The 27,508-nt window shown below is 38.5% G+C and overlaps 1 protein-coding gene across 2 annotated transcripts in view; it reads left to right on the forward strand.

Annotated features, from left to right (window-relative positions):
* The window catches only part of SPON1 (spondin 1), a 183,704-nt gene that overhangs the window by 140,054 nt on the left and 16,142 nt on the right, over nucleotides 1-27,508 (forward strand). For both annotated transcript variants that reach the window (XM_064426094.1, XM_064426095.1), the window contains exon 7: nucleotides 11,286-11,350. In XM_064426094.1, the coding sequence (XP_064282164.1) occupies nucleotides 11,286-11,350 (65 nt within the window). The remainder of the gene's footprint in view (nucleotides 1-11,285; nucleotides 11,351-27,508) is intronic.

A 27,508-nucleotide genomic window follows, 5' to 3' on the forward strand; every position in this document is an offset into this window, starting at 1 on the left:
CATTAAACCTTGGCTCAGTGGAAGTGGGTTTTGTTCCCAGAGTTTTCACAAATGTTTGTCTGACAGGAGGAAAGTCTACAGGAAGAGATAATGCTTAAAATTTCAGGTAATTCTAAAGTTTGAACACTGACTGTGTTTAATTAATTAATCAGCTGGGTGATGAGGGAGAAGGACCATGTGAGACAGCGGGAACTGTTCATCAGCAGAGAGTGCTGTATCTAAGGTCCCAGACTTTGAAGAAATTTTGTAGTTTTCCTGACCATCAGAGTAGATCTTACTGGAGATTGGATTTTTTTCCCCCCGACTGTAGAATTTCTTTCTAGATCATATTCTATCTTCTCTTTTATTTCATTTGCAGAGTTCATTTGAAATGTTATGTCCTGTGTTTGGATTTCATAACAGCAAACAGCACTGTGGGAAGCCTACTGGTGAGCAGAAAACTTTGTTTTGACATTAGGACTGTCAAGACTGAATGGAGTGGCAAAAGGTCACTTGTTTTCTGACTGGGGTAGAGATGGATTAGGGTGAGTTAATAGCAGGAAAGAATTGTTTTTGAATGCTGATTTATTTTTTTTTTTTGAGCACAGATTATAATGCAATGAACCAAGAATAGGATGAGATAGCACGTGTCCAACTTTTTGGGTGGTACTGGGGGAAAGGAATTGTTTAAAATTTTTGTGTCCCTTCCTTAGACAAGTGTCCTGGTTTATAAACCAGTTCTAGCCAGGTGCATATCAAAGGAGATCTATTTCCTCTTCAAAGTTGTGCCTGCTCAGGGTCTGGTCCACAGTGTGCCTTTTAGCTTGCTTTTGCATGGATTTTGGCTTTGTGAAAAAGTGTGGTTTGAGCCATAAATTACCCTTAGTTCTTTGTTAGTTTACACAAAATTAATGTAGTTAATGGGTTTCTCAGACAACTTGATTGTGCTTGCTGGATTAATCAATGTTTAACCACAAATTCAGATTGATTGTGGATGGTGCCATGTTTGCATGTGGCTGCTTTGGCTTTCAGAAAGTGGAGCAACACGTCATTCAGTGTAGGAGAGAAAGTTTGGTGTCCCTGCCTTTACCTCTGGGTTACCTGATGTCACTTCTTCAGATTTTTTACATCAGAACAGGGACAGTGTCATTGTCAGGCTTATTCTGGCAAGGCCTGAGGTGTCATCATGATGCTGAGGTCAGTGCTGTGGCTTTGGCAGTCGGACAGAAAAACATTTGTCAGGGTGCTTGGAAAAATTCTTCCTGAACTGTAGTTGGTGTATTTGTTCTGCCAACTTTTCTGTAGCTTGCGCTCACAATGGTGCAAACAGAACTCCAGAACTCTGTCATTTAAAAGCATTTTTATTATTTTTTGAGGCAAGGTGCCATGAAAATACAAAGTGCTATGAATTGGCTGGTAAGACTTGAGAGAACAAGGCAGTAATTGATATTTAATAGACTCCTACCATTTACTGTGGTGCAACAACTCAGCAATTGTGTTGTGAGAGAGCATTTCCATCAGTTTGTTCAGTGTGCAACTGCAGTGTCAGGAGAAGGCAGGAAGGGACAACACAGTGAATTTTGGGTGCTTTTGCATGAGAAGCATGAAGCTGAAAACATTCATTCTGATCAGCCACAGAGTGACGTGTTCTTAAAGCCACTCCAGTGGAGAGAGTCCAAGCACTGCCTTGGAAATAAGATGTGGCATTTACCAGGCTTTGCTGCTGCAATTATTAACCCCTTTGGAAGTTTGCCCTTAAATAAGGTGGCTGTTCTAATCTCGAGATTAATTAAAAGAAAACAACCTAATTTTATTGCAAAGGATAGCAAAAGATTTTAATAAAGTGGCCTAACGCCTGGAACTAGGACTTCAGTGGGGAGCAGTCTGGCCTGGTGCTTTTTTGTACAAATAAAATGGTGAATGATGGTGTTGTTCAGTGCTCTTCTGGAAATCCCTCAGCAGGAGCCTGGAATGAGAGAGGATTTGAGGGAAAGAAAGTAAAAGATGAAGGAAAACAAATGTCTGTACATGGTATCCCTGATTTAAGAGAGTTGAGAACAGTTCTAATACTGAACAATCCTGGTCACAGAGTTACTAGAAAAGAGTGTATTAGAGACCTAAAGGAATACAAATGAGATGATCATGACAGAGCTATGTACTTTACTATGAGAATGAGAACTACCAAGGTTTATTAAACATGAAATTACTGTGGCTTTTTTGGGACTGAATAAGCCATGCAATATTTAAAATGCCTGTTTCATGGCATAAGAATGCATTGTGTCATTTCATGATAACATGCTAACAGCTAAGCTCTGAAATTTAAACCTAATTTCTGAACATCAGCTTTAGAAATAAGCATACAAACAGATCAGTATACAAGATTACAAAACAACTACGTGAAGGAACAAAGGGTGCACCTCACAATAAGCATTTTTAGCTGAGGTAACAGCCTTGGGGCGTGTCCCTACTAGTCTTTGGTATCTCACAGCTAAAACTGAAATACTTGTGTTTATCCTGACCTCACTGCAGTGATGGTTTCTCACTAATTTCTTAGAGTTAACCTTGTGAGTACAGTGCAACATGGCAAATATCTGCTTTTAGAGTGCAAGCCCCTGCTCGTAGTCTTTCACTTAGAACTATTCTAATAATAAAATAACTACATGAGTGCAATTTGATGTGCATGGGCTTCTCCAGAGCACTTTAGAGATGTTCCTTAAGACACACACCTTTCTTCATGTCTGGCTTATGTCAGAGACAACATCATCCAATTTTATCTGGTTACTGCAGGGTGACATGCAGCATTGAGGCTCCAGGGTTTGACTCCCAGTTTTCTCTTCTGTTTTGGCATTTCTAAAGAAGGAAATAGGAACCCAAACAGTACTTTCTACAGAGGAATTAATAGTTCATCCCTAGTATGTTAATTATATCGAGTGCAGATGTCACTCTAGGAGCATCTTCTACAGTATTTAATTCTGAATTATGTAATTCCTCCTCTAATATTAATTCTACTCAGTGGCACGTGGAAAGTGTGGTCATATTAACTGATGTAAAGACACTTGGAGCTCTTTAAGCAACAGGTAGGGAGATAACCTTCATCTCACTTCCTACACTGCTCTGGGGTAAAGGTTAGTGCTAAATAGCTCACAAAAACAAGCAAACAAACAAACAAACACCAAAAATCCAAACAAATCATCAACAAAATGCCATTTCCCTGCTGTTGAACTGCTGGAAAGCAAGAGTGAACCCCCACAGATGGATGACAACATTACCCACGCTCAGACCACTGGAATTTCTAAGTAGGAAGGAAATTTTCAGGGCCAGTTTCTCAGTTTCTGGATTTGCCCCTGTTGTTGTGGATGGGGAGATGCACTTTTTGCAAGAGAGAAGCAGCAATATTAACAAGGTTCAATGATAAATTGCTCCAGTGGTTTGACAAGGTCCACCTGAGTATTTACTGCAGCAGGACGGGCTCAGGCAGAACTGTCAGGGACAGGCTCCCACTGAGCCACAGGCTCCAGAACAGACCCCTTGCAAACCCTTGTTGGAAAACAGGACAGGAGAGTTCCTTGTCAGACAAAACAAAAAGATCCCTGCTGCCCTAAAGGCCAGCCCTGCCTGCAGGTTGGGCAGTGCAGTCTCCTCTGTCTGTCTGTCTGTCCTCACTTACAGGGTTACAGAAGCAAAGCTGAGGCAGAGTTAAAGTCCACCAGCAGACTCAGGGCTCTCAGACTGGAGCTGCTCTCTGTGGAGGAATGCAGAGACAGTCCTTGGAGTCACACAGGGCACACAGAGCTGTTTTCAAGGGGAAAGGAGCTGCAAGGGAAGGTGGTGGTAAAGGCAGCCCCTGATGGGAAAAATGGCAACATCTCCACTTCTTGGAGAAATCCCTGACATTCCTCTCAAAACCCTGCTCTCCTGAGTCCTGGCAGAGATGTAGATGACTTTATCCCAAATCCCAGGCCCAGGTGTTCTGGTCATTAAACCCTGAAGCAGGTTAATGCCAAAGCATGAACCGTGAGGCTGTGCTGTGCCAGAGGAAGGGCTCACGTGGCAGTGCCCTGTCACAGCACTGCTGGACATGATGGGGGCTGGCAAGGGATGGAAAGGTGATTTCCCTAAAGAATATTAATTTCCAGACTACAGAAAATATGGATCTTCAATTCCTTAACTTGATAAAAAGCTATATTTATTCTGGGCTTTTTGGTAAGTTTTGGTTTGGGACTTCTTTTTTTTTAAAGAAATGGTAAAGGGTGGCTTAGACATGTTATCTTTACTGAAGGGAAATTAAGCTGTTGTGATTGCCTCTGAACAGCAGCTGAAGCACATTTAGAAAATTTTATTGTACATCCTGAATGGAATAAAACCCCTACATTGATTTGTCAAAGTGCTATCAAGGGTCAGGAAAGCTCACCTCCTGAGCTAATTTGCTGATCTTATTTAAACCCCCTTGCTATTAGCCAAATAATTATTTCTCCTCTGCTCAGGCTCCTACATTTGGCTAATGTGTGAGCAAAGCATCAGGAAGAATAATTGTGACACCTGGAGTCTCACTGCCAGCATTCAGCAGATGACAGAATTGTTCTGTGCCCCCATTCCCTGGGCTGCTCCTCAGAGCAGACCCAGCCTTCTCCTGGGGTTTCCTGCTGATATTTGAGCAGTTGAGTTTCACTTATTCCTGCCCAAGAGCCTGCCTCAATGCTTTCATCCCTGACTGTTTTGAAACTATTTCAAGGAGCCTGAGCAAAAAAAAAAAATGCTGTAGTTACCTGGATATGAATCTGATGAGTGAACCTAGTGATTTAAACCAGTTTTTATCTCTAGTGGATGCAGGTTTTGTCTTGCCACTCAGTTGCATACAGCTGCTTTATTGCACACAGAATGTGTTGGATTGGTGTCAAGGGCTTTCCCCCCCCCCCCCCCATTTCTCTTTTGGTGTCCAATCTTTTGAGAGTTTAAAATAGCAGTAGCTTTACGGCACTTAGGTTTAAAGGCTAGGTTGGCCTAAAGGATCGATGGAATTGGGAAAGTTAAGACAGGAGGAGGTCAAAAGGTTGTGTGTTGGATAAACCTATTAAGCAGAGGGTGGGAGTTGCACCACTTAAGGTCAGCTCCAAAATCTAGTTTGATCCCCTGCTTTGAAAAGTAGGCATTGTGAACTGTAGTAAAAAGATTTTCCCTTGGGTTTGGCAAAGTAATTTAGCATCCCGGAATGTTTCTGTGGTGCTAGAGACAGCAAAGCATTCGATGTAGAACAAAGCAAAGTGTGCAGTAGAAAATCAACATGCAATCAAGAACTGGATTCCTGAGGGAGACTCTTTTCTAAGGAATCTGCTCAGGCAGAGAAAATGAGAGCTCAGAGCATACCTAGGGCTCATTAACACACACTGCTAAGCTTTATACTGTGCAAAACATGAATTATTGCTTTATTGGGAGCACCCCAGATTATGTAACTGCACTTTCATGGAAATAAACCAGCACATCTGATTTTCAATGCTGCCATTAGCAACAGCTCTGTTATCAATTTCAGCCCACATTCACCTCCTGAAACCTCCACCCCAGTGAAAGGAAACCCTGTGGGACAGGTAATGCAGAAGTTGCAAAGTAACCCTGTGCATTTGGGATAAAAACCCAGATTAACAATGAGCACACTTCTTTTTGCATTCCATCCCATTTTTTCAAAAAGTCAGGAGTTTTATAATTCCTGTGGCACCCTCAGAAAGCTTATTTTAAAACACACAATGTCAGCTGACATCTGTGCAATCACCACCCCGAAATGGTGAAGCTTTGACACATATTTCCTTATTTTCTGCGAAATATGGACAATGCCCACATTTTGGGGGGAAATTCTCAGCCTGATTAGCTGACAGAGAGGTTTTCCTTTGTAAAAGTGAATACAAAATTGCCAAGTATCCAGTTCAGGAAAGCTTTCCTGTACAGCACAGCAGTTAGGTTGGGACTGAGGTGCTGGGTTATTTGCTCTCCTGAAGCAGGGATGTTTTCAGGCAGTAACAGTTCAGAAATGGATTTCAGTGTTCAGCTTTCCTTCTGTTTTTATTCAGTTTCACCCCAGCAGAATTTCTTTATCTATCTCAAGCCCAAAATTGTGGTTTTAGTAATTGACTGGTTATTATTAAAAGCCTGGAAACTCCCCCAGACTTTAATAATTGGTGAACTGAAAAACTCAGATTTTGTGTTCTCTGAAATGGCATTACCTATTTTTCAAAGAAAATCAACAAGACTTTTTAATTAAAGAAACAGATGTTTGTAAAGGGAAACATTGAATTTGTAGGTACTGTGATCAAAAATTAATTATATTCAGGCATGTTTATATATCTTCTAATATGTGTGGTTTTCTCAGCTGCCACAAAATTGCTGTCATAAACATAGAGAACTCAAAGTAAAATGGGCAAACACAATCCTGGTATAATTCCACTGGCTGAAATGCATTTTTGCTCTTGCTTATGATAATTCCAAACCTGTGCTACTGGCTTTAAGTATAATCTGCCTGAATTTAAGTCAGTCATAGATTTAAACAGAATTTAGTCATCATCAAATGATGAAAATAAGTATTTGTCTTTAATTATGGGTATTTTTCCCTCTCAAGTGAAGCAATTTGTGACTAAAAACTTAACCTTTTCAAAAATGCTCTTTTTTAAGAACTGGAAAAAACTACTAGTTGTACATACTTTTCTAGGAACATCTCTGCATGTTGAACTGCATCGCAGCACTGCTTTTATCACAGAAATATTTTGTTGTCGCACAAAAGACACCTACTTCCTTTTTCTTTGGAAGTTTTTACAAATTTCAGAAAAGAGCCTGCATCAGTGCCCCTTTTCATTCAAGTACATCTGCAAAACCGAGGTAGGAATTTTTTCTAGTGATTTTATCAACAGGAGAAAACATCCCATGCTTTGAGTATTATGCCATGGAAGTCCTTAATTTGTTAGGCATTAATTAACCAGGTATTTTGCATTAGATAATACTTTAAAGGCAAGATTGGGTTTTTCATCTTCTCAGTTATTTCTGTGTATTTGCACACAGTGGAGGTGGAATAAGGACAATTTATACCAATCATAGAAGACTGATCAGATTTTAAGAGCACCCAACAATCCCTCCAAAGCACTACATCATTCTCATTTTTATAGCATTTGGTTCCCCACAGAACTGTGCAATACACTTTTTCATGCTCCCTTTATCTCTTTCTCCTTTAATAACAAATTGTTTTTGAGGGGAAGGATGATCCTGCAGGCGAAGATGCTATCTTAAAACTCAGATATGTAGGTTTGTTTCCAGAAGACATTCAATTCATCATCTGGGAACTGAAGATAATGTTGCTTTTTCTACTTTTTGAGAGTCTTGTGAAAATTAATTCACTGTGGATAGAAAGGCATTCAGATAGTGTGAGGAGTGTTGTGGAAGGAATTAAACGCTCTCTGTTCTAAAACAATGGAATGAATGCCAAGCAGCAGCAGTATGAGGTGGGTGAAATCGAGCTCTGACCCAGGCCAGGTGTTTTCCATTCCCACAGTTCATTGGCTCTGACTCTGATTGTGATGTCAGATAAAACATTAATTTGTTTAGCTGAACCAAATCATATTGTTATTGTAAACTGCTAAGTGGTCTCAACATTGATAGCTTCTAACATTATTAGGCAGACCTAAAATAAAAATAGCAATAAAAATCATAAAAATAGCTTGGAAATAGTATGGAATAGATGCACTTCCATGCTGGTTATCAAAAATTAGCAGGAGGACATGGAATAACTTACAGGGCTTTCTAAATCCTACTAATCTCTTCTTTCACTCCAAAGGTATTCAGATCACACTTAAAACTTTTGCTGAAAGCTTTCATTACTTTTTAAATGGATTTTACCCTTCAAAAGTGTTGTTTTAAGTCCCCTTGGTTGGGAAAGACTTCAAATCAACTTCTATCTTTAATGCTGCCTTTTTGAGCAATGTCCCACTTTCTGTTCTTGAAGTGAGGAAATGCTTTTAATCTTTTGTAGGTGTACAGTAAAGGGTTTTAACTTAGCAGTGGTTTTATACCACAGGCTTCTGTGTGTTGCTATTTAATTACTTTATTCTGCATGAACATTCATTTATACATTGCAGGAACAAATGGATGGAAAGCAAAGGATTAATTTTTTACAAACTTCAGAGTAACAGCAAGGCTGACAGCATCAGAATGACATTATCAACTTTTTAAAATCCTGCCATTAGGACTTTTTGGAGAGCAGTGCTTTCATAGGGGACAGCTATTGAGTCAAACACTCAGCCCCGGCTTGAACACCAGTGTAGAAAGTGGATGTGGAGAAAAGGAGAGTTGTTTGCAATTTTTTGGCCACAATCCAAATTAAATTGAAGTCAATCTGGAAACCACTTTGGCTCCACTGGACTTCTTGACCAGTCTTGAAGCCTGTAGGGAAGGAGCCATTCTACTTCAAATGGAGTCCTATAATTGCAGCATAACTGGAATTGCAGAAGCAGCTTTGGGAGGAAAACCAAGTTTTGTCAGTGATTGTGTCCAACCACACTTGAGGGATTTTAATCAGCTCCAAGCAGGAGTGTTGGTGCCCTACCCTTTAATTTCTGACAGTGAAACATTTTGACACTCCATCATTTTGCAAACAATCTCATTTTCTTTGCCAAAATGCAAGAGTTTCATTACTTTGAATCATTTCTTCCAAGATAAATACAAAATTGATGACAACTTGCAACATACCATGGTGAAAAAATCCCAGTTCTCTTTTCCATATTTTGGTGGAAATTTGAGACTTTGTTTACTTAAATTACTTCAATTAAAACTTTGGGATATGAAGGGTAAAATGGGTACAAATGTAGTACACTAAGAAAATGTTAATAAAATTATATTTTATTATATTTTAAAAATGTGGTGGTTTTTGCCTCTACTGTAAAGTCTGTGCAGTGTTTTTGTTTGTGGGTTTCTCTTCAGGCTTTTCATATCCTCTCAGCTTCTACCATCTGCCAATAATTACAGCTGAAGAGACTGGCCAGCAAATCCAAGCACAGCATCTTTTCCATAGACTGCTCTCCATCCATGGATTGTTCACAAGGCTGTGAATTCCTGGATAACATCATTTTCCCCGGGCTGCTTATATTTGTCATGTTTGTCCTCAAAAATGTGGGGGTCATCTGGAGGGTCTGGAGCAAAGGAAGAGGAAGGTCACTGCTTTTGGAGGAGTTCTTCAGCCTGGGGATCCCTGCAGGAGTTTGGGGAGATGCAGGACAGTGGCCACAAGTGGGGCAAGTGGGGCTGGCATCCCCAAGCCTGGCAGCCAGACCTCACCAGAAACACTGGGAATGTGCATGTCAGAGACACCTGCATAATCAGAATATCAGTCTGCAATTGTATCAAGTTGTATCTTCATTCCATGTAATTGTCAAGGAGCTCTAGGTTTGAAAAATGTGTATTTTCATTCCAGGATCAACAGAATACCAGATTCTACTTTTTTTTTTATTATTTTTTAATTTTTGAGTCCCTGAACTCAGTGTTTGCACCTGAATTTTTCACCTCCCTTAAAATTTTGGGGTCATCTGAATGCACCATGCACTGCTTTTTATTTCCTTCCCTCTGCACTTAGTACTGAGCTGTTGTCATTGCTCATCTGCTCCTGGTGTTAATTTTTAATTCAAGCAGCATGTGCTGAAATGCTTTCAGACAAGACTGACTTTGATACCAGTGCCATAATTACTGCCTGCTAATTAGATAAGGAGGGCATGACTTTAATAAATGTAACCACCTATGCTCATGGCAGACTTTTGTTGGGATGTAAAATGCAGAGTTAATAATTTTGAGTGCAACTAAAGGAAGATGTGCCTACTGGAAAGTTTTAGGATATTGAAATGAGGAAAATTAAAAATAAGGAAAATTTTGTTGTCAGAGACAGACAATGTCTTTTAACTTCAAACCTTTAACTCAATTCATTTCAACAGTTACTTTTTAAACAATGCATGCAAAACTGTCTCTCTGCTTCTGAAAGCACGGAGGTGAGAAGAAAGCTGCCCTAGATGAACCTGGATGTGCTGAATCTCTCCTGAGATTGCTGGGCTGGTGCTGCTCACCCTGGGTGTGCCAGCCCCAGAGGACCTGCCTGCTGTTTGATTGCTCCCTGCCAGCACAAAATTCTCTGTTCCTACCTGTATCAGTAGTGTGGGAGCTTGGTAAAATATCTTTCTACTTACTTGCCTTTATAGAGTTGGATTTTCAGCTGTCGTAGCTCAGGACACTTCATGTGGGATTTTTCCAGGCATCTCCATTTCTAAAAGTGATTTCCAAAAAGTGGCTTTTCCATCCTCTCAGGCTAAGGGAGAGGCCATGTCACATTTATATTCCTGAGGCTGAAAGCCTCCTGTGTCACAGGGAAGGCCCATCATCTCTGCAATGCCCTTGCTTTGGTGAAAAGAGGGATATTTCCTCAGAAAATATTGAGAATGGTAGAGACAGCAAGGAGCTGGGGTGTGGATGGACTAGGTCTAGTCTGTGGTGTCAGAACTGTTGCTATCAAGCAAGAAATGGCACTGTTATCACGAAACTGAAAGGTCAGCTCTGCTGGAAGTGCCAATTACTGGGAATATATGAAGTGGGTTTCTTGGTCTAATTAGGAAATATTTTTAAAAGACAGTAGAAATCATGGGAGTGAACTATGAACTTTGTGTCCCTCCAGGTGAATTGCTGGTGTGGGTTCCTAAGGGAGGTGGGGAAAATGCTTCTGAAGAAGTGTGATAGATGTCTTTGGGGCACCTGAGCCTTGTTAATGCTCTCCTGCCTTTGTCTGGAGTTTTTTGTAGCAATATAAAGTTTAAAAGTGCTGATGCAAGGATTACAGCAGACTTATTAGGAAATAATCTTTGTGCAGTGCTTTGTGGGCTTCCAGAGATGGCTGCTGTGTTTCACCCTGTGATTTTCACAAGCATGAACAGAGAGCAAAGAGCTCTCCAAAGTGTAGTGCATCCACCATGGAAGCTTTCCATCCTTCCACACATCCTTCCACACACCAGGATAATAAATAACTCACCACATATGCTCACAGGGTGTTGAGGCTGCCCAGAGCTGCAGCCTCCAGTTTTTATCTGTATATCTGTCATGTATTGAGAGCAATTTTTCTGTCCTTGCTTTGTATCAAGCTTGGGAATTCCTGGAGGAAGCTTTCCCTCAGCTGATGATGCCAAACCACTGCTGCTGGTGTTTAAAGCTCTTAGTCACAGTTTGATCTCATGCCCTGCACTTTTTTTTGCTGTAAAACGTATTGCTCTCAGTGTAAAAATATCCTTTGTCTCTTTTCACAGAGTGATGAGGTTCTAACAGTCATCAAGGCCAAGGCACAGTGGCCAGCCTGGCAACCTCTGAATGTGTAAGTAAGTAGGGAATTGTCTGTCTCAAGAGCTTTGTGTTGAGTAAAGAAATTACCTAAAATTTGTTGATATATGAGTTTGATGAGGTTTTTAACCTTTTTTTTTTTTTTTAGTGGTGTTGTGTGTTTGATTAGTTTGTTGTTTTGTTTTGTTGGGTTTCTTCCCCCACAGCTGCTTCTTTCTTTCCTCTTTAGCATCTCTCCATTTTTCACATGCTTTGGTTGGCTAGCTGTGGCAGCAGGACAATCCCATGGAGTTTGTGCCTCCCACACATAAACAGTGATGTTTATCCAAAGTTTTCTCTAATATCTTATAACTGTTCTGCATGTAGCAGCAGCATTTTCTGGTGTCCTGTCTCACACTGTGTGCAATGCACTGTTACAGCATTAAACCCTGATGCACCAACAGAAAACTCTTATTCAAATTACCAATCTAAAACATTCCATGATGGCAGAGCATCCACCACAGAGCCTTTCCATCCTTCCATACATCCTTGCATGCATCAGGATAATAAATAACACATCACACATGCTCCCAGGGTGTGCTGGGTTGCCCAGAGCAGCAGCCTCCAGTTTTTATCTGTAGATCTGTCATGTATTAAGAGCAATTTTTCTGTCCTTGCTTTGTACCAAGCACCAACAAAAAACTCCCAAAGGACTAATTTTTCAAAATGCCTGTGTGAAACACCCTGTGATGGCCTCCTGATCCTGCTGGTGCTGTAACAGAACCATGGCAAGTGAGGCAGGAATCTCCTTCCCAGGATCCTGGCTCTGGGCTCTCCAGCACTCAGCAGAAAAGAGGAGAGAATTCCTCTTTCAGGATGCTCTGGAGTTTCCTGGTGGCCCTTCAGGGCAGGTGCTGGTGGTTCCTGGATAATTTATCTACACTTGGCCCAAAGTTCATGCTCATTATCCAAGCCCAAAGGAGTGAGACCTACAAGAAGTGACTGAAGATGTGGACACAGTAAAAGGGATCTGAGCTGACAGGCAATTACATACTTGGAGGAACAGGGCAATTAGTTTACTGCAAGACTGTACACAAAAATAGTCCTGTTTTGTATTTCCTGGGAGCAGTTAGTGAAGCACTGTGTCTGATTTTGTCACCTGTATTTCAGAAAGTATGTGAAAACTTGAAGGTTAGTTAAAAACAAACAAACAAACAAAAAAACCCAACAAAAACAAACCTGCAAAAGAGTTCAGTTTTCAGAATACATCCCTAAAGGGGCTTAGAAACTCTTAAGCAGCTTAGGACTTAAGCTATTCACTTTATCCTTTCCCCTCTGCAAAAAAAAAGAAAAAACAAAAAAAAGAAAAACAGGTTAGGAGGTGAACTCAGCTTAAATAGTGAAAAGATTTCTGATAGCTGATCCCCCTTTAATCTAGAAAAAAACCACAACCCGACAAACAAATGAAAGAAAGAAAGCCAACACCAAAGTATCAAAGTATGAAATCCCTCCTAGCACGGAAGATAAGGAAATTCCTGACAAGGAAATGCTGTGGAAAAAGACTTGACCACTGTGACTAAAGCAGCTTACCTGAGCATAAGATGGGTTTTCCATCACTGGAATATATTTGTGAGACAGGACTGGAAGCTCTGCACAGGAGCTGCAGGTTAGGCTTTTTTGGACTGTGTAATGCAAGAGGTCCCAGCAATGGCATTCCTGAATTATGGTCTTATCCTGGAAGTCCAGGATGTGGATTTGGTAGTGTTTGCCATGGAGCAGCTCTGGATAGCACTTTTTGCCTTGCTGCCTTCTTTCCATTCCCTCCAAATTAAGACTTTAAAATTGAAATTTAAAAATGGAAACTTTAAAATGGAAACTTTTCTATTGTTCTGCTCTGGCGCGTTCTCGATCTCAAAAAAGCCATTTATTTTTTCACTCCAACTTTGGTCCTAAAGCAACGCCTCTGTCTGATGTTTCTGTTACCAAAGTGAACAATTCCACCTGGAACTGGCTGCTGTGGCTGCCTGGCAGGCTTTGGCATAGACCAGGTCTGTATTTTGTTCACAGAAAGATGGAGAGGGGATCTCCAGCTCCAAAGTCTCAATACATCAACTCGAATATATTACATCACAAAAATTAAGGCTATTTAAAGTGTGTTGCTCTAATCATTATTCCTAATTTTATACAGCCCCAAGAAACTTCATGAAAATCTGAGTGTGAACAACTTAAGGAGCTTTCTAAGGCACATTCTTTCAGAGATGCCTGCGAGTGTTTTTGCAACATCCTCCACATGTTTTTTCCAGTCAATTCTTACCTTTTCTCTATGGTAGTTCTCAGCTTTCAGTACATCAAAAAGAATAAATCTTGATATTTTTGCTTTCAAATGCTCTGCAGGGGTTCCCCTAACCCTTCACTTCACAGGTAGTGTTTGATTTTTGGCTTTTTAAACAATATTTTTTACCATGTTTTGACATGGTGTCCTGCTTTTTGATTCCGCTTAAAAATATGATCTAAGCTTCACAAGAAGACAACATTTGCAATATCCTTTAACTGTGGTTAACTTCACATTTTCTACAGTGGCTTGTCCTTCTTGGAATTTAGATTAGAGCTGTGCATTGGATAATGACTCCTCAGGATAAACATTTTTCTATTATTATACGCAGTACAACCATCTTGCTAATCAAGACTCGACTAAAAGTCATGAATATTTTATTTTTTGCATAGTCCTTGGTTATGTATGTAATGGACAACAGGGTGTGATTGTAGTGCCAACGTGGCATTATAATGTACCATGGTAAGCACATTGTAAAAACCCTCCTGAATGTGCTGCACAGCAATTATAAAATGCATAATTGTATTTTTTATGGAGGTCTGTAATGTCAAAAGTTGTAAAATTCAGCCTGCGCTCACTTCAAAGTTTACCTCATGGTTCCATGTCATCTCCCAGTGTGATAAAATGTGGGAAAAACTTCCTGCCAAACTTCACTGTCTGTTTTTTGTGGATCCTCTCCTCAATGTGCCTGCTCTTTGTCGCTGTTTTCCATTTTTATTTTTCTTCCTATCACTCCTCTTCATTATCCTCACTTCAGTTTCCTCATTCAGGGCACCAGCGTGCAGAAAACTCTCCTGGGTTTTTCCATATAGGAGACAGCTTTGGGTGATATTTGTGAATATGGTTTTATGGTTACCTGGCTGAAAGAGCATCACTGGTGGCATGAGAAGGATGAGTGCCAGACCGAGTAATAAAACATTTTTGCTGTTGCTTATATCTGAATCACCAAGTCATGTGTCTGAAATTCTGACTTTAAAATACTTCCTTGAGCGCTCTGGTATCAGTCTCCAGCACGCTGTCAAATCAAAGTAATTTTTCTTATCTTTCTTGTATAAACAAGTGCACAGCCCATTGCTCCCCTTCCTCACGGCCGTGTTTCAGGCAGAGTCAAAATGTTATTTTCATACCCAGCTGCAAATCATTGGCCTTTGGCAGTACGGAGGATAAAATACATCAAAACCAGATAGTGCCACTGGTATCCAAATCTGCATATCTGGCACCTGTGAAATAAACAAGCCATGACAGAAAAATGTGGGATAAAGGAGGCAGGACTTTTAAAGTTAATGTGCATCAAATTCACCAGAAGCAAGTATCTTTTTTAATTTTGCCTCAAATTCCCTTTCCCAAATATATGTCATCTCTTTTTTTTTGTTTTATGGTTTGGTTGGTTTGGGTTTTTTTTGTTTTTTTGTTTTTTTTTTTTTTTTTTTTTTTTGTGTGTGTTTTTGTTTTTTTTTTTTTTTATTAATTTTTTTTGTTATTTTTTTTTCGCTGTACTTGTTATTCCTTTATTCCTTTAATTTCAAATCCGAACATCACCACTCAGTCACAAAAGGAGAAGTATTTGAATTGGAATTCTTGGATCTAATCACTCTTTTGTATTCCCTGTAAACCAGGGGAGCACGTAGCCCTGTGCAACACTGTGGAATCTGAAATTCCATGTACAGCCTACCACTGACAAATACAAACATGGATCCCATACAGGATGGAAATTATTCTCCAGTATGTAAATTTAAAGTTTAGTAGGTCAACCTATAGAGAATATATTTCAATGCAAAAATTCAAGGTATTTTATCTTGGTAAACAGCATGGTGAGAGTACCTGACATATAAAGAGTTTAGCAGTTAGGAAGTGTACACAAGAATTTTCTTACTTTTCTTTCACTTTATTTTCTATTTTTTTTCTTTGATACAAAACCTCTTTTTCTCTCCAACCTTTTTATTGCCTCAGTCCATTCTTAGTTACAACCAATGGACCTTGAAGTGAAATGCGTTTTTCCTTACTTACATTCCGAACCATCTGAAGTTTAGAAAACTCTCCTTCCTTTTTTTCCCTCCTGTTTCCATTTCCCCTCTCCCTGCTGTTCGTGTGAGCAGTCATGGTCCCGTGGTTTCCCAGAGCCTCAGGGCTGTGCCCATTTCTGACTCTTTTCCTCACCCATTTAAGGAGGAAAATTTCCTTTTCCATTTATTTCAAAACTACCGGAGATCTCTCCAGTAAGCACTTGTGGAGCCTAGCAGAAAAGGAGGCCTAGTCTTTTAAAATTAAAAAATATGAAAGTGTTGATATATTATTTATATATTTATGTATTTATATATTTATATATAATATATATTTATATATTTTTATATTTAAGTATTTCTATATTTATAAGGTGGTACGGTTACCTCATCATCTCCTAAAATGATCCCATCCACCACTTTCCATTTCAAGTTTTGCATAGCTCTGGTGTCTTTTCTCTGACTGTGTAGGGGCTGTTTTTCCTGGCTGGCATGGAGGATATCAGGAAATGGAACAGCATATTCCTAACTATGGGTTCTTGGCCTTTTTATAGGCAATGTGACTTGAACTGTTCCAGAAATCAAAGAGTAATCTATAGAAAGTTGATGGAAAAAAGAAAAACTGCTCTGATCAAAAATAAGTTTGAGTTGACAGATCATACGAGGTAGAGGGAAAAATGCTGACATACTCAGCTGCATTTTCCTTCCTTTATTCTTGAATAAAAGCTCTTTCAATCTTCCAGAATTTTTCTGTCACCATTTGACAAAAAAATATTTGGCGTAGGTTTTGATCCTGCGCTGGATTTGCTCTGATCAATAAATTTCCATTACAGCATTTGGCAACTGGAAGCCAAGCCACAGATGTGTATATTTGGGATTTCTGTGTTGGTTTGCTTTTTTCTTTACTTTTATTTTTAAATAAATAATTTTAAAATTATTTACTTATTTATTCTCACCTTTTTATTTTAAAACTTTTAAAATATTTTTTATTTTTTACTTTTATTTTTTACTTTTATTTTTTCATTGAAACTTTTAACTTTTGCTGGATTTTTTTTTATTACTTCACTGTAATTTGGTGCTGGTCCTGTGCTGGTTATGTGCCCATAACTTTTTTCCCTAAAAGAGCCTCCACACTGAGATCACTGAATGATGAGATGTTGTGAGATGTTGTTAGATAGACAATATCCTAGGTCAGAGCTGCAATTCCTTACTGTCTTCTGAAATGAAATGAAATAACTCCTTCTCCTCATCTTATTCTTCTTTATTTAAAAGCTCCATTTATTTTCCTGTAAACTCCTAATTCAATTCATGAGCTGTTTGCATACTAAAACAGCTATTAGTAACATTACCATATGCATAAAAATTAAAACAAAAACCCCATGTTCTGTTCCTGGAGAACAGAAATGTCTTGCTCTATTTCCACCTTCTTTTTTCTTCTAAACTCCTTTGTAGTACTTAAAACAGAGTGCATGAATTAGGTAAATTTGTAAAGAAAATACTGAGATTTGTCTCCTTCTTTTGACTGTTATTTACTGAATTCAACTTAAAAACCACAAAGTTGCTGTTCAACCAAAGATGCAGTTTTAAAGTAAATTGTAATTTACTTACATCTAGTTGAAATTGATTTTCTATTACTTGCTTCATTTTTCTCCACTGAAAACAGTAGAAAATTACAGCATTTACATGAAATTAAAAATAATGGAGTAGTTCTTTGAATCAAAGTTTCAATTAGACATTTCTTTTTGTGCTGTCCTAAAAAGTATGTGATTTGAGGAATCTTTATAAGATTTTTTGGAAAATCTGATAGAATTAGTCTTATTTTTCAGGATTAGGTAATTGATCTGTATATCTGTCTGTCTGCAGAATTAGAGAAATTAATTTCCAGTTCATTCATGTGAATTATCTATTTATCTCTAAGCTGCATATGTGGATAAAATACTTGCATATGAATCACAACAAAAACTGGCATTTTTCTTTTAATAAGACCTATATTAAAAAAAAATATTTCTAAGCTGAAATAAAAATCAGTACCTTGTTGCTTTACCTACATTGGGAGTGATTTGTTTTGGAGAGATTAATTTGGACACTGTTGGAGGGAAAAGAAACAGATGTACAGAGGCGATTTGTGACCTTGATCAGTGATTTTACTGGAGGAAAGAAAGTTTTCTCTATCTCCCTGTTTAATTGTTGCCTCAGATTTTGGTAAAAGCAAGCTGCTTATTCCCTTGTATCATGTTTTAATTTTGAGACAGTCCACTGCAGTTATTTATTATAAATGCCCAGGTTCAAATAATTAAGGAGTTTATGCCAGTTACATTTTTTAAGGCATGTCAGATAGTGCTGAAAATTACCTTAAATAGCCTTCCCACTGAGCTGCTTTCACTCTCTGCAGGGAATGCTGCACTTTTTGTAGGGCCAAAAGGTGTTAGTTCAGAGCTTTTACTATAAACAAAGGTCACACAACTGCCAAATTACTCCAAATATATCACAAAATAAATAATACCTCCAAACATTTTACTAAATCCTCCACTTTGTCAACTACATCCACTCCACTCCCCAACTCCCAAACTAATTCCCCAAAACCTCCCTCACCTTCTACCATAACCCAAAATCAGTTGGCTTCTCATTGTGATGAATTATAACATCTGTAATGGTGTGAATTATAACATCTGTATTGTCTCACCCTTCACGTGAGACTGAAAATGGAATAAAAGGTTTTTAATGCCTCTCAGTTGCCCCATCTCTGGGTCAGAAAAGGGCTTAATCCCACAGTAGTGGGTTTTTTTGGGTTTTTAGGGGATCCACACATTCCATTTGGTTGTGTCAGCAGGACCTGAACCCACCCAGGGATGCTCCTGTCCCATTCCCTGCCTCGGTGTGGACACACAAAATCAAATAAAAATCCTCCCTCTGTTTTCCCCTGGAGCCAGATGTTTCCTGTGCCTGCCTCAGAATCCCAGGGGCAGGGCTCAGTGCTGGTCTCTACTAAATTTTAATCAGCATTGAGAGGGGAAGATTCCAATCAATGCATCTTTCAGCTTTGATAACAGAGGTTTTAGATGAAAAATAATGAAATACCCAGAGCCCTGCAGACTGGAGACCTGGCAATGCCTGTTAGTTAATTCTGGCAATTTGTTTTCCTAGAACATCTTATTGAGGGTTGATAGAACTATTCACAAGCACCACACCAGATTCCCCAGGGCTTGCAAACTAAAATTCATTGGAAAATTTCTACCAGTTCCACCCATCTGCTTAAAATATTTGAAATTGGGCCTTTATTTACTCTAAAATAACATGAAGTCACAAAAGTTTAGTTTTGCATTAGGAGAATAAATTCTGAGGTTGGTTGCTTGTTTTCAGTTGATTTAACCCTTGTGCTGTCCCATTAGGAGTGATGAAATTACTTCTTGGCTTGCCATGCAAAAAATAAATATCTGCTCATAAATAAAGCTGATATTGGTATCAGAATGTAATTTATAAAAATGTACAATAGCAATGAGTAAATTATTCAGTTGCCCAATTAATCAGGTCTTCAGACTACTCAACTGAGATTAAAAAAATCAACAAAACCCCACATTTGAGCATACACACTTGTGTTTGGGTTTAAATGGCATTCAGAAAGGCAAAATACAGATGAACTGCAATTAACCAGCTGTAGCGGGCATTGTCTAAATTGTCTAAATAATTATATTTGTTGTTGTCTCCAAAGGGTTGAGAAAAGCTCATATCATGGTCCTTTAATCATCTCTGCACTGGATGTCATTAATATTTGGTTATACAAATTGATGGTAAACATTGTTCCACCTAATGAGTTGAAAAATAAATCACACGTGGATAAATTTTTCTTGTCAGACTAAGACTCAACAGAGGGTTATACAAAAATAAGGAAAAGTATTATTTATTATTATTATTATTTATTGCTCCTTCTGATATTCCTTTAATGCTTTCTTTTTTCATGCTACTTTTTAGACATTTTCTCCTAAGTGAACACTGCACTAATCTGGTTTCCACTTCCTCTGTGCTTTTAAAATTATAAAACTGGTGCATTTTCTTCCCTTCCAAGTTTTTATATCTTTCCATAGGTGCATTTAAGCCACAGGATGCCTTATTCGTGCCTGTGGTTGAATTACCTTTAAGGTTTTTTTAATTAAAAAAAGAGTGTTAACTCTTGTTATGAAGTAAGCAGCATCACTCCCTAGAGTAAAGTGGACAGCATGAACAGCTCAAAAAGAATAACTGATTTAAAACTAAAATATAGTACAGTGCTAAGGTACTACCCAGCTATTGCCTGAAGCAAACTTTGATGAACTTTGAGGCATTCCTGGGGGCAAAAATATCTCATGCTCTTAATTGCAGTTAATAGCTTGGAGCACAAAAGGTCTCTGGCCACACTTGGCACGTGGCTGGAAAGCCAGCCAAAAACCCCAGACCAATCGTTGCCAATCATCAGTGTGCCTGAGCTGCTCTGAATTCACAATAACATCTTTCCCATCAACAGCAGCTGCATCCAGGGAAGCAAAACTTCCAGCAGAGAAATAATGACATTTGCACAAGCCCATCTCGTTGATAGCAAGCCATCATGAACAACGAAAAATAAAAGGAAATAAAACTGCTGCCAGCTAAGGCATGAAGAATTGAAACCAGGAATAGGCTGATGAATTGTCTGAGCTGCAAATTCATTCTCAGAGGCTCGCCATTGTAATGAGTGAAATGTGGTTATATTTGACACCTCATTGGATTTATGTTATCCTAAAAGAAAATACCTTTTCTTTTTCCTGAAGAGTTATGATGTGCTCTTCTCTTGACAGATGAGTTGATTTAGATTTTGAGATGCTTGAAAGTATTTTTGAAATTCCCTAAGTGGCTCTCTCCTACTCCAGCTACGCTGTTATAAGAATAAAAGTTGTAATTTTGTATTGTATGGGCCATATTTTCCCTTCAACGGGCACCCTGGGAATATTATAAAAAGATTTTGTGTGAGGTATGTCTTGTCTAAACTTAAACCCCTGCATGCTAACTATGCAGATTGAAATTTTCATGCCAAGCTGGAGGAAAAAGAATGTTTTGCTTGTGTTTAGAATGTTCTAATAGCTGTTTATTGATTGAGGTTTTGCGTTGCCATCCTTTGGAAAAATGACTTGACAATAAATGAGTTGAAAAACTCCTCCAAATCTGACCAAGCTTAGTGAATGCACAGAAATCTCAGTGTTCCTGTGATTGCTTAGTAACATCTGCTAGCTCATTATTCCTTCAGAAACTGACTTTATCTGAGATGCCATAAATGGATGGACACAAATTCAGCGAAATTCAAAGAATTGCAGGGAGAACTAAATCAGAATGCAGAGCTCAGGCTGGTGTGGGAGACATTTTTGGATTGAAGCTTTCAGGAATGAAAAACAATTTCTAATAGTTTAAAGTGAGCTACTTTGGTGAAACTGCAGGAAGAAGTGGAGGAAAGCAGCACACGTGAATTGGCATTTGAACCCTTTATCACAGCTGGCAGAATTACTCTTGCAAGACATAATCAGGACCTGAATTTATGTAATACACAAACAGATGTAGATGTGAAAACATCATTCTTTATCACAATAATGATGTGTTCCTTACATCAATTACAAGTTTAAAAAAAAATAAATCTTGAAGCCCTTAAACTAAAAAAATTGTTAAATTCAAGCTGATTTCCTTAGGAACTAACTTCTTTAAAGTAAAAACATTTTCAGAAAATATAACAAAGGCATAAAGAAGCTGTTTATCAGAGGAAAAATGCATTCTGTATAAAAGAAAAAGAAAGCACTTCAGCTAAGTCTAGTTCAGATTTATCTACTCAATTTTTGGATGAGAACTTTTGTCATATCTGTGTAGCAAAAATGTTCTGCAGTGCTGAAAATGCTTTGTCTTTTAAAAACTCAGGTTTCATAGTCAACTCCTCAGAAGGGAACAGGAGTGCAGTCTTTAAAAATTAATGTTTCTGGCTTTGGATTTTCAATAGATCTAGTTAGACATAAGCTCTGGAAGCAACAAGTAATACTCCCAGAACTTTCTAGTCATTCTATGGTACCCACTCCCACAAAAAGAAATATCAAAAAAAAAAAGAAAATATGATTTTCTGGTAGCTCTGATCTTTCTAAAGTAACTTTTAATGAATGTGGATGTACATTTGGAGCATTGAAAGTCATATTAACTTTAGTTGTTTCATGATATGCATCCCATGATTTTAATATGAGGGCCTGCAATGATTTCTGCTGCTTTCCCCCAGATATTTGTCCTACAAAGCAGCTATTTTTTATTCTTGCAAGGCAACATTTTGTTTCAGTGGTGCCACTACAGCCTGTGTTTTTACATTTTATTTCTGTAAATCTCTGGAGGGTCTTTTTTCCCCCCAGGGATCCTTATCTCCCTGGTCATCCCCCACTGTCACATTGTGCTGCCTACCCTAAAATGGGGTCAGAGCCAATATCTGCCAATCCTGCTGGAAATAGGGTTCCCTTCTCCAAAATGACAGTATGGTACCAGGAAACATTTTCAAAGTTTGGAGGCTTTGTGTACAAAACGACACGAATGAGGAGGCCAGACAGAGTCTCTTGTTTCTATGGCAACACAATGATGTGTCTGGCTCAGCTAGTTTCTCCTTTTATGATTTTATAGATAACTGGGATTCATCCAGTGAAGTTTAATATTGTCAAAAATAGAATCCTAACCTCCAATCTAATCAGAAACAGCAATGCAGAAAAGAAAATCCAATATAAAAAAAAAACAAAATACAGCTGAAAGTCAGCTGTGACTTTTGATAACATGAAGAAAAATAAATAAATTTCTCTGGAGCTGTGAAATAGTTCGAGTGCTCCAGCTCTGCATTTGGCTAATGGTAAAAATTTATTTTATGTCAGAAAATTTCCTGTGCTGCATCCTTCCTTCCTGCTGCATCTTATTCCTTCACACTGTTGGTGTCCTGTCCTACAAACACCAAACCCTCAGGTGATCCCCACCTGTCTGACTTTGGAAGGTTTGGTTGTTCCCCTGAGCTCCTGACAACTAGATGCAGGAGAGGTTTTAGTTGAATGAACAGATTATCTATCAGCAAACCTAATCAAAGCACTTTTGTTAAAAGGCTTTGACTTCAAAATGGAAGCCTTCATGTAAGAATTGGACCTAAATGGAAAATTTCTTTCTTTCATTTTGAAAAACTAAATTGTATTTAGGGTTTCTTTAAATATAAATTCTATTTTTTTTTCTAGAAAGTAGATATATTTGTCACACCAAACCCAAAAATCTCAGAAGATGTATCTCAGCAATAATACATATTTCAAAAATCCATCTAGAATAACAGGCATTTTTAATTGAGGCAGGGTGAGATTGGGCTCAAAGGGCATGTATATGTTTGGATAATATAAATCTTTAATCATATGAGTTTCCATTTTATTGTTACTTTAGGAACTTAGCTGCTCTATTTTAATGCTCTCTACAAAGCTCCATTTAAATGAGAAAATAACTCAGTCTCTTATTTTTTCCCAGACATCAGGACAAAACACTGCTGAGTTGTGTTTTAGCAGCTGAAGGCAACAAATTTCTGCCTCTCCTGGCATCCATTCCCATGCTATTGTGAAGTACCCTGTTACCTGAATCCATGTCAGCTGAGTGCCATTTAGAGTTATATGCATTTATATAACTTCTATACATTTATACAACTTTGTTGTATATACATTTGTTGACTAAAAAATCCGAAAACTTCATCACATGTATAAAAAAAATTGTCATTAAGTGTCATTACTTAAGGGTATAACTGAGACCTAGGGAAACTTCGTTGTCTGACAGATGGTCTGACACACCCACGTTAAGAAATTCATAATCCAATCTCAAGGAAAAGAGTTCTAGGTAAAAACATATGTGTTTGTTGGAAAAGAAAAAAAAAATTGTATCAATCTTTTTTTTGTCAGAGCAAGCACATATGGCAGCTCCATTTTCTGTCAGCATTTGCTTTCTACTTAAAATTCAAATGTCACTAGGCAAGGAAAAATTTGAGTGTTAAAACATAGAAAAGAATTAACTAAGAACAATCCCTGCAAGAACCTTATACTCATTGTTCATGGAAATTAAAAGCCATCCAGTTAAATCAAACTTCCTCATCCCATTCTGCAAACATCCCTCGCATTTTTTCTTTCTCTACATGTTCCTCCCATTGGTAGTTACAGTTTTATGATTATTTCCCAACCATCTGCTGTCTTCCTTGAGCCAAATAATTTCCCTTTATAATATGGTGAGTAATCACGTCAGCATCATTTCCATGCAATTACTCGTGTACTCACTGATCCTGCCTCCTCATTCCTGTGTAAATACTCACTGAGTAACTGGGATGATTTGCCACTTCAATTTCTAGTGAGCACAACTCTGTTTGCAAAATTTCAACCTGCTAATCATTACCCCTTTGCATTTTGGTATTTATGAAATGGTAATTAAATATTTTCTCTAGTTCCCATCTCCAGACATCAAAAGGGATGTGCATGTTGGATGGAGAGGGATGCTGGATGAGCTGGAATGTGCATTTATAAATCAAGGTGCTGGGCACCTCCAGGGGTTACACTGGGACTGGAGAAGTGCAAAATGCAATTCTCATCTTAGGATATTTGCAAATCAAATGATTTTGGGAAGTAGAACAGTATTACTTTAAAATTCTTTAAAGGATTTTGAAGGAGTATCCACATTTTTTTAGGTATTCCAGTCGATAACATTGATGGTGCCGTTTGTTAAAGACACCATCAATGCTATTGATTGGAAGGGTATCTTTTGTTAAAAGGAGATATTTGCTGTAATCTAACACTCAGAATGAGTTAAGCTGGTAGCAAATCAGAGTTCATTGCTAACCAGATCATAAACAGGTCTGAGCTGTTTATCTGCTACTGTTAAGGAGGGTGGAGAGGACCAGATCTCAGGCTGGGATGATTTCAGGCCAGGCTGAAGAGCTGCTCTGCCTCTGCTGCTTCTCAGCCCAAGCAGGATCTGCAGAGCAGCCAGGTGAGGAAGGAGACAGACACACAGATACACAGGGCTCTTACAGCACCCCTGGGATTTCCTGTGTAAACACAGCTGTAATTACTCCAGGCAGACAATTTGTAGCCCCAAAGCTCCTGGGATACAAAGAGAAATTTCTTGAATCCATCCAGAGACTCCTGAAACATGGTTTGATTGTAAATGCATGGTAAATAATCAAAGTGACACAAAGCTCTTCTAAGCAGGAGTAAATATTGCCAGCACCATAACACACTTTGTTTGTGACAAACTGCAAAGAATAAACCAAAAACCTGCAGTTTCAGAAGCTGCAGTCCTAACTTGAGGTACCTGAGGTTTTCTTGCAGTGTAGAAAACCTGCTCACATTTGTTAATCACATAACCAAGGTATGCCCATCGATGAATGAAGATATTAAATCAAATAGCTGATGTATTAAAGAATAAATATATCATTATTATCTACAGTAGCAATCCAGGCAGGCTTATAGGACAATATGAAAATGCCTGAAATGTGTGCACAAAGTCCTTTCCTTTTGTAATGCTTCCTAAAAACAGATAATTGATATTTTAGAGCAGCATTTGCTCTGATGCATGGTTTAAATGGCAGTGGTAATAATATAATCCCCTAGTTCAAATGCAATACCATATCCACCCCTTTTAACTGGTTACAGCAACATTCTCAGTTTAAAAGCTGACACTCAGCAAGGTAAGAGGTTGTTATGCAGGGGGTTTTGTATGCTAGATGTATAAGAAGTTTTCTGTCTTTTTTCATTCTTTCCCTAGGAAATAAAATAGCCAAACTCCTCTCACCCCCTCTGTTTTCTCTGCTCAGAGAAACCAACAGCATTAATGTGCTTTGCAACTTTTTATATGGATGTCAATCAAATTTCATTGGTTCAGTGCTCATGTTATGGTAGCTTTCCTTTCCCCAGCCCTTTTGGAATGTACACATGTTTAAATTACTCATCAGCTAAAGTGCTCACCTGCCCTGCATTTATTCAGAACTAAAGATTCTCCTCCTCCTTCTGTGCAGCCTTGTCCTGGGGTGACAGGACAAACCTGAAACTCTGGGTTTACGTTCAGTTGTTGATATCTGTGCGTAGAACTTTGTGTCCATGCAGTGATAGTAATTTCCATCACTTCATAAATGGTTCTCTCAGTAATACAACCTCTAAATATCTAATTTACTCTGTTGGTTGCAGACTTTTAAGGGTATAGAGGAGGTAGAATGGAAAGCTCATTTAGTATTTCTGAAAATATTCTGTTTTCATGGTCCTGTAATCAGCTAAACTCTTAATTAAAAAAAACAACAAACAACAAAACCAAACAAACTGTTTTCTGATCATCAGGAGATGAAAGCAGTGACAATGTGGTCCACAGGGCTTTCACCCTTCTTCCTCTGATCAGACTTAGAACAGTTTCTGTATTTCCACTTTTGTCTTCCTTTTGAAAAGGCTACTGCATCATCCTGGGCACAAATGAAATCACTCCTGGTACATTCAAATAAATTTAAGAATAGTTTTATAAACCCCTAAGAATGGGTTAAGGGTGATTATATCTTAATAATCACCTGTGAAAACATCTGGAGAGGCGCAAGCTATTTCCAACAACCTTCCTCTCCATATACTTATTCAGTGCATGGTAGATATCAGATTTTTTTTTCCCCTGCATAAAATCTATAATATTGCCTGAATTAGAATTTAATTCCAAAAGGGGTAAAATCTCAACCCTATAAATGGTCTTATTACCTCAAAAAAAAAAAAAAAAGTTTATGCTTAGGCTACCATTTGCTTCTTCTTTTACTTGCTTCTTTTATTTTGCTAATCAAATATGAAACCAAAAGTAATCACAAAGTTTTATTCTGCCAAATATTTTTTTTTGCTATTTTTATTCAGCAACTCTACACAACCAGCTTCCTGCATGCTCTCTTCCCTTTCTCATGGACCTCAGTAAAACACAACAATATTGATTCACCACTCAAAAACGTGTCTTGCAGCAAGCTGAGTTTCCTGATGGTTTGTCAAAGACTTTCTTAACCCCCACCCCCAGCAGTGATATCAACTAGGTTGTCACTTAGGGAGAAAACTTGTGAAGCAAAATCATGTTTGTGCTCTTTCAGCCTTAAAAGAGGAAAAAATATATTAAAAAAAAAAAAACAAAAACAAACAAAACAAAACAAAAACAAAACCCCACAGTCTAAAACACAAACACAAAAATGGGGAGGAAAAAAAAAGACCATTTTCCTACACTGCTCAGCATATGGCATCCCTGTAGCTGGAGATCCTAATCCTGCTAACAAAAATAAAATTGGATAGAAATAAAGGGAATGGAAAACATTAGGATGCAGGATACTGCCTGGGACTTGCCTCACTCTGTGCTGTGTGACAGGAATTGCCAGCAGGCTGCTCACAGTGGAAAATCACTGTCTGCTTCAGCCAGGGAAAGCAGGGCTCCCCTGCCCCCTGGGGCTCCCAGGGCTCTCACCTGGCACTTTCCTAATGGTCAGGATTTGCTCTGCAACTCTCATTTGCTACTGGTTTTAGGCATTTATTTGTGCAGGGCAAGGAAAAGGGACACATTTGTCTCTTGCAGAAAACTGACAAGTTATTTACACTTTAGGCTTTCCTGTGGGCTTTACCAGACATGCTCAACTTGTTGCAGAAGAACACCTTCTAGAATTTTGAAAGAAAAAAAGGATGATCCAAATTCCTATTTTATCCAAGGTGTTGATGATACAAAAATGAAAAAAAGTTGGGTTTGGGGTGTGCTGAATAAATTTTTGCATTGGTTTCCTTCATGGAGATCCACAGTGCAGTCTTAGGGCATCTGAGCCAGATGTGTGGCTGAGGGATGCAGGAAGAATTTAGGTTCCTGCCAG

The sequence above is a fragment of the Passer domesticus genome, chromosome 6, assembly GCF_036417665.1.
Source record: "Passer domesticus isolate bPasDom1 chromosome 6, bPasDom1.hap1, whole genome shotgun sequence".
In the NCBI taxonomy this organism is placed as follows: Eukaryota; Metazoa; Chordata; class Aves; order Passeriformes; family Passeridae; genus Passer; species Passer domesticus.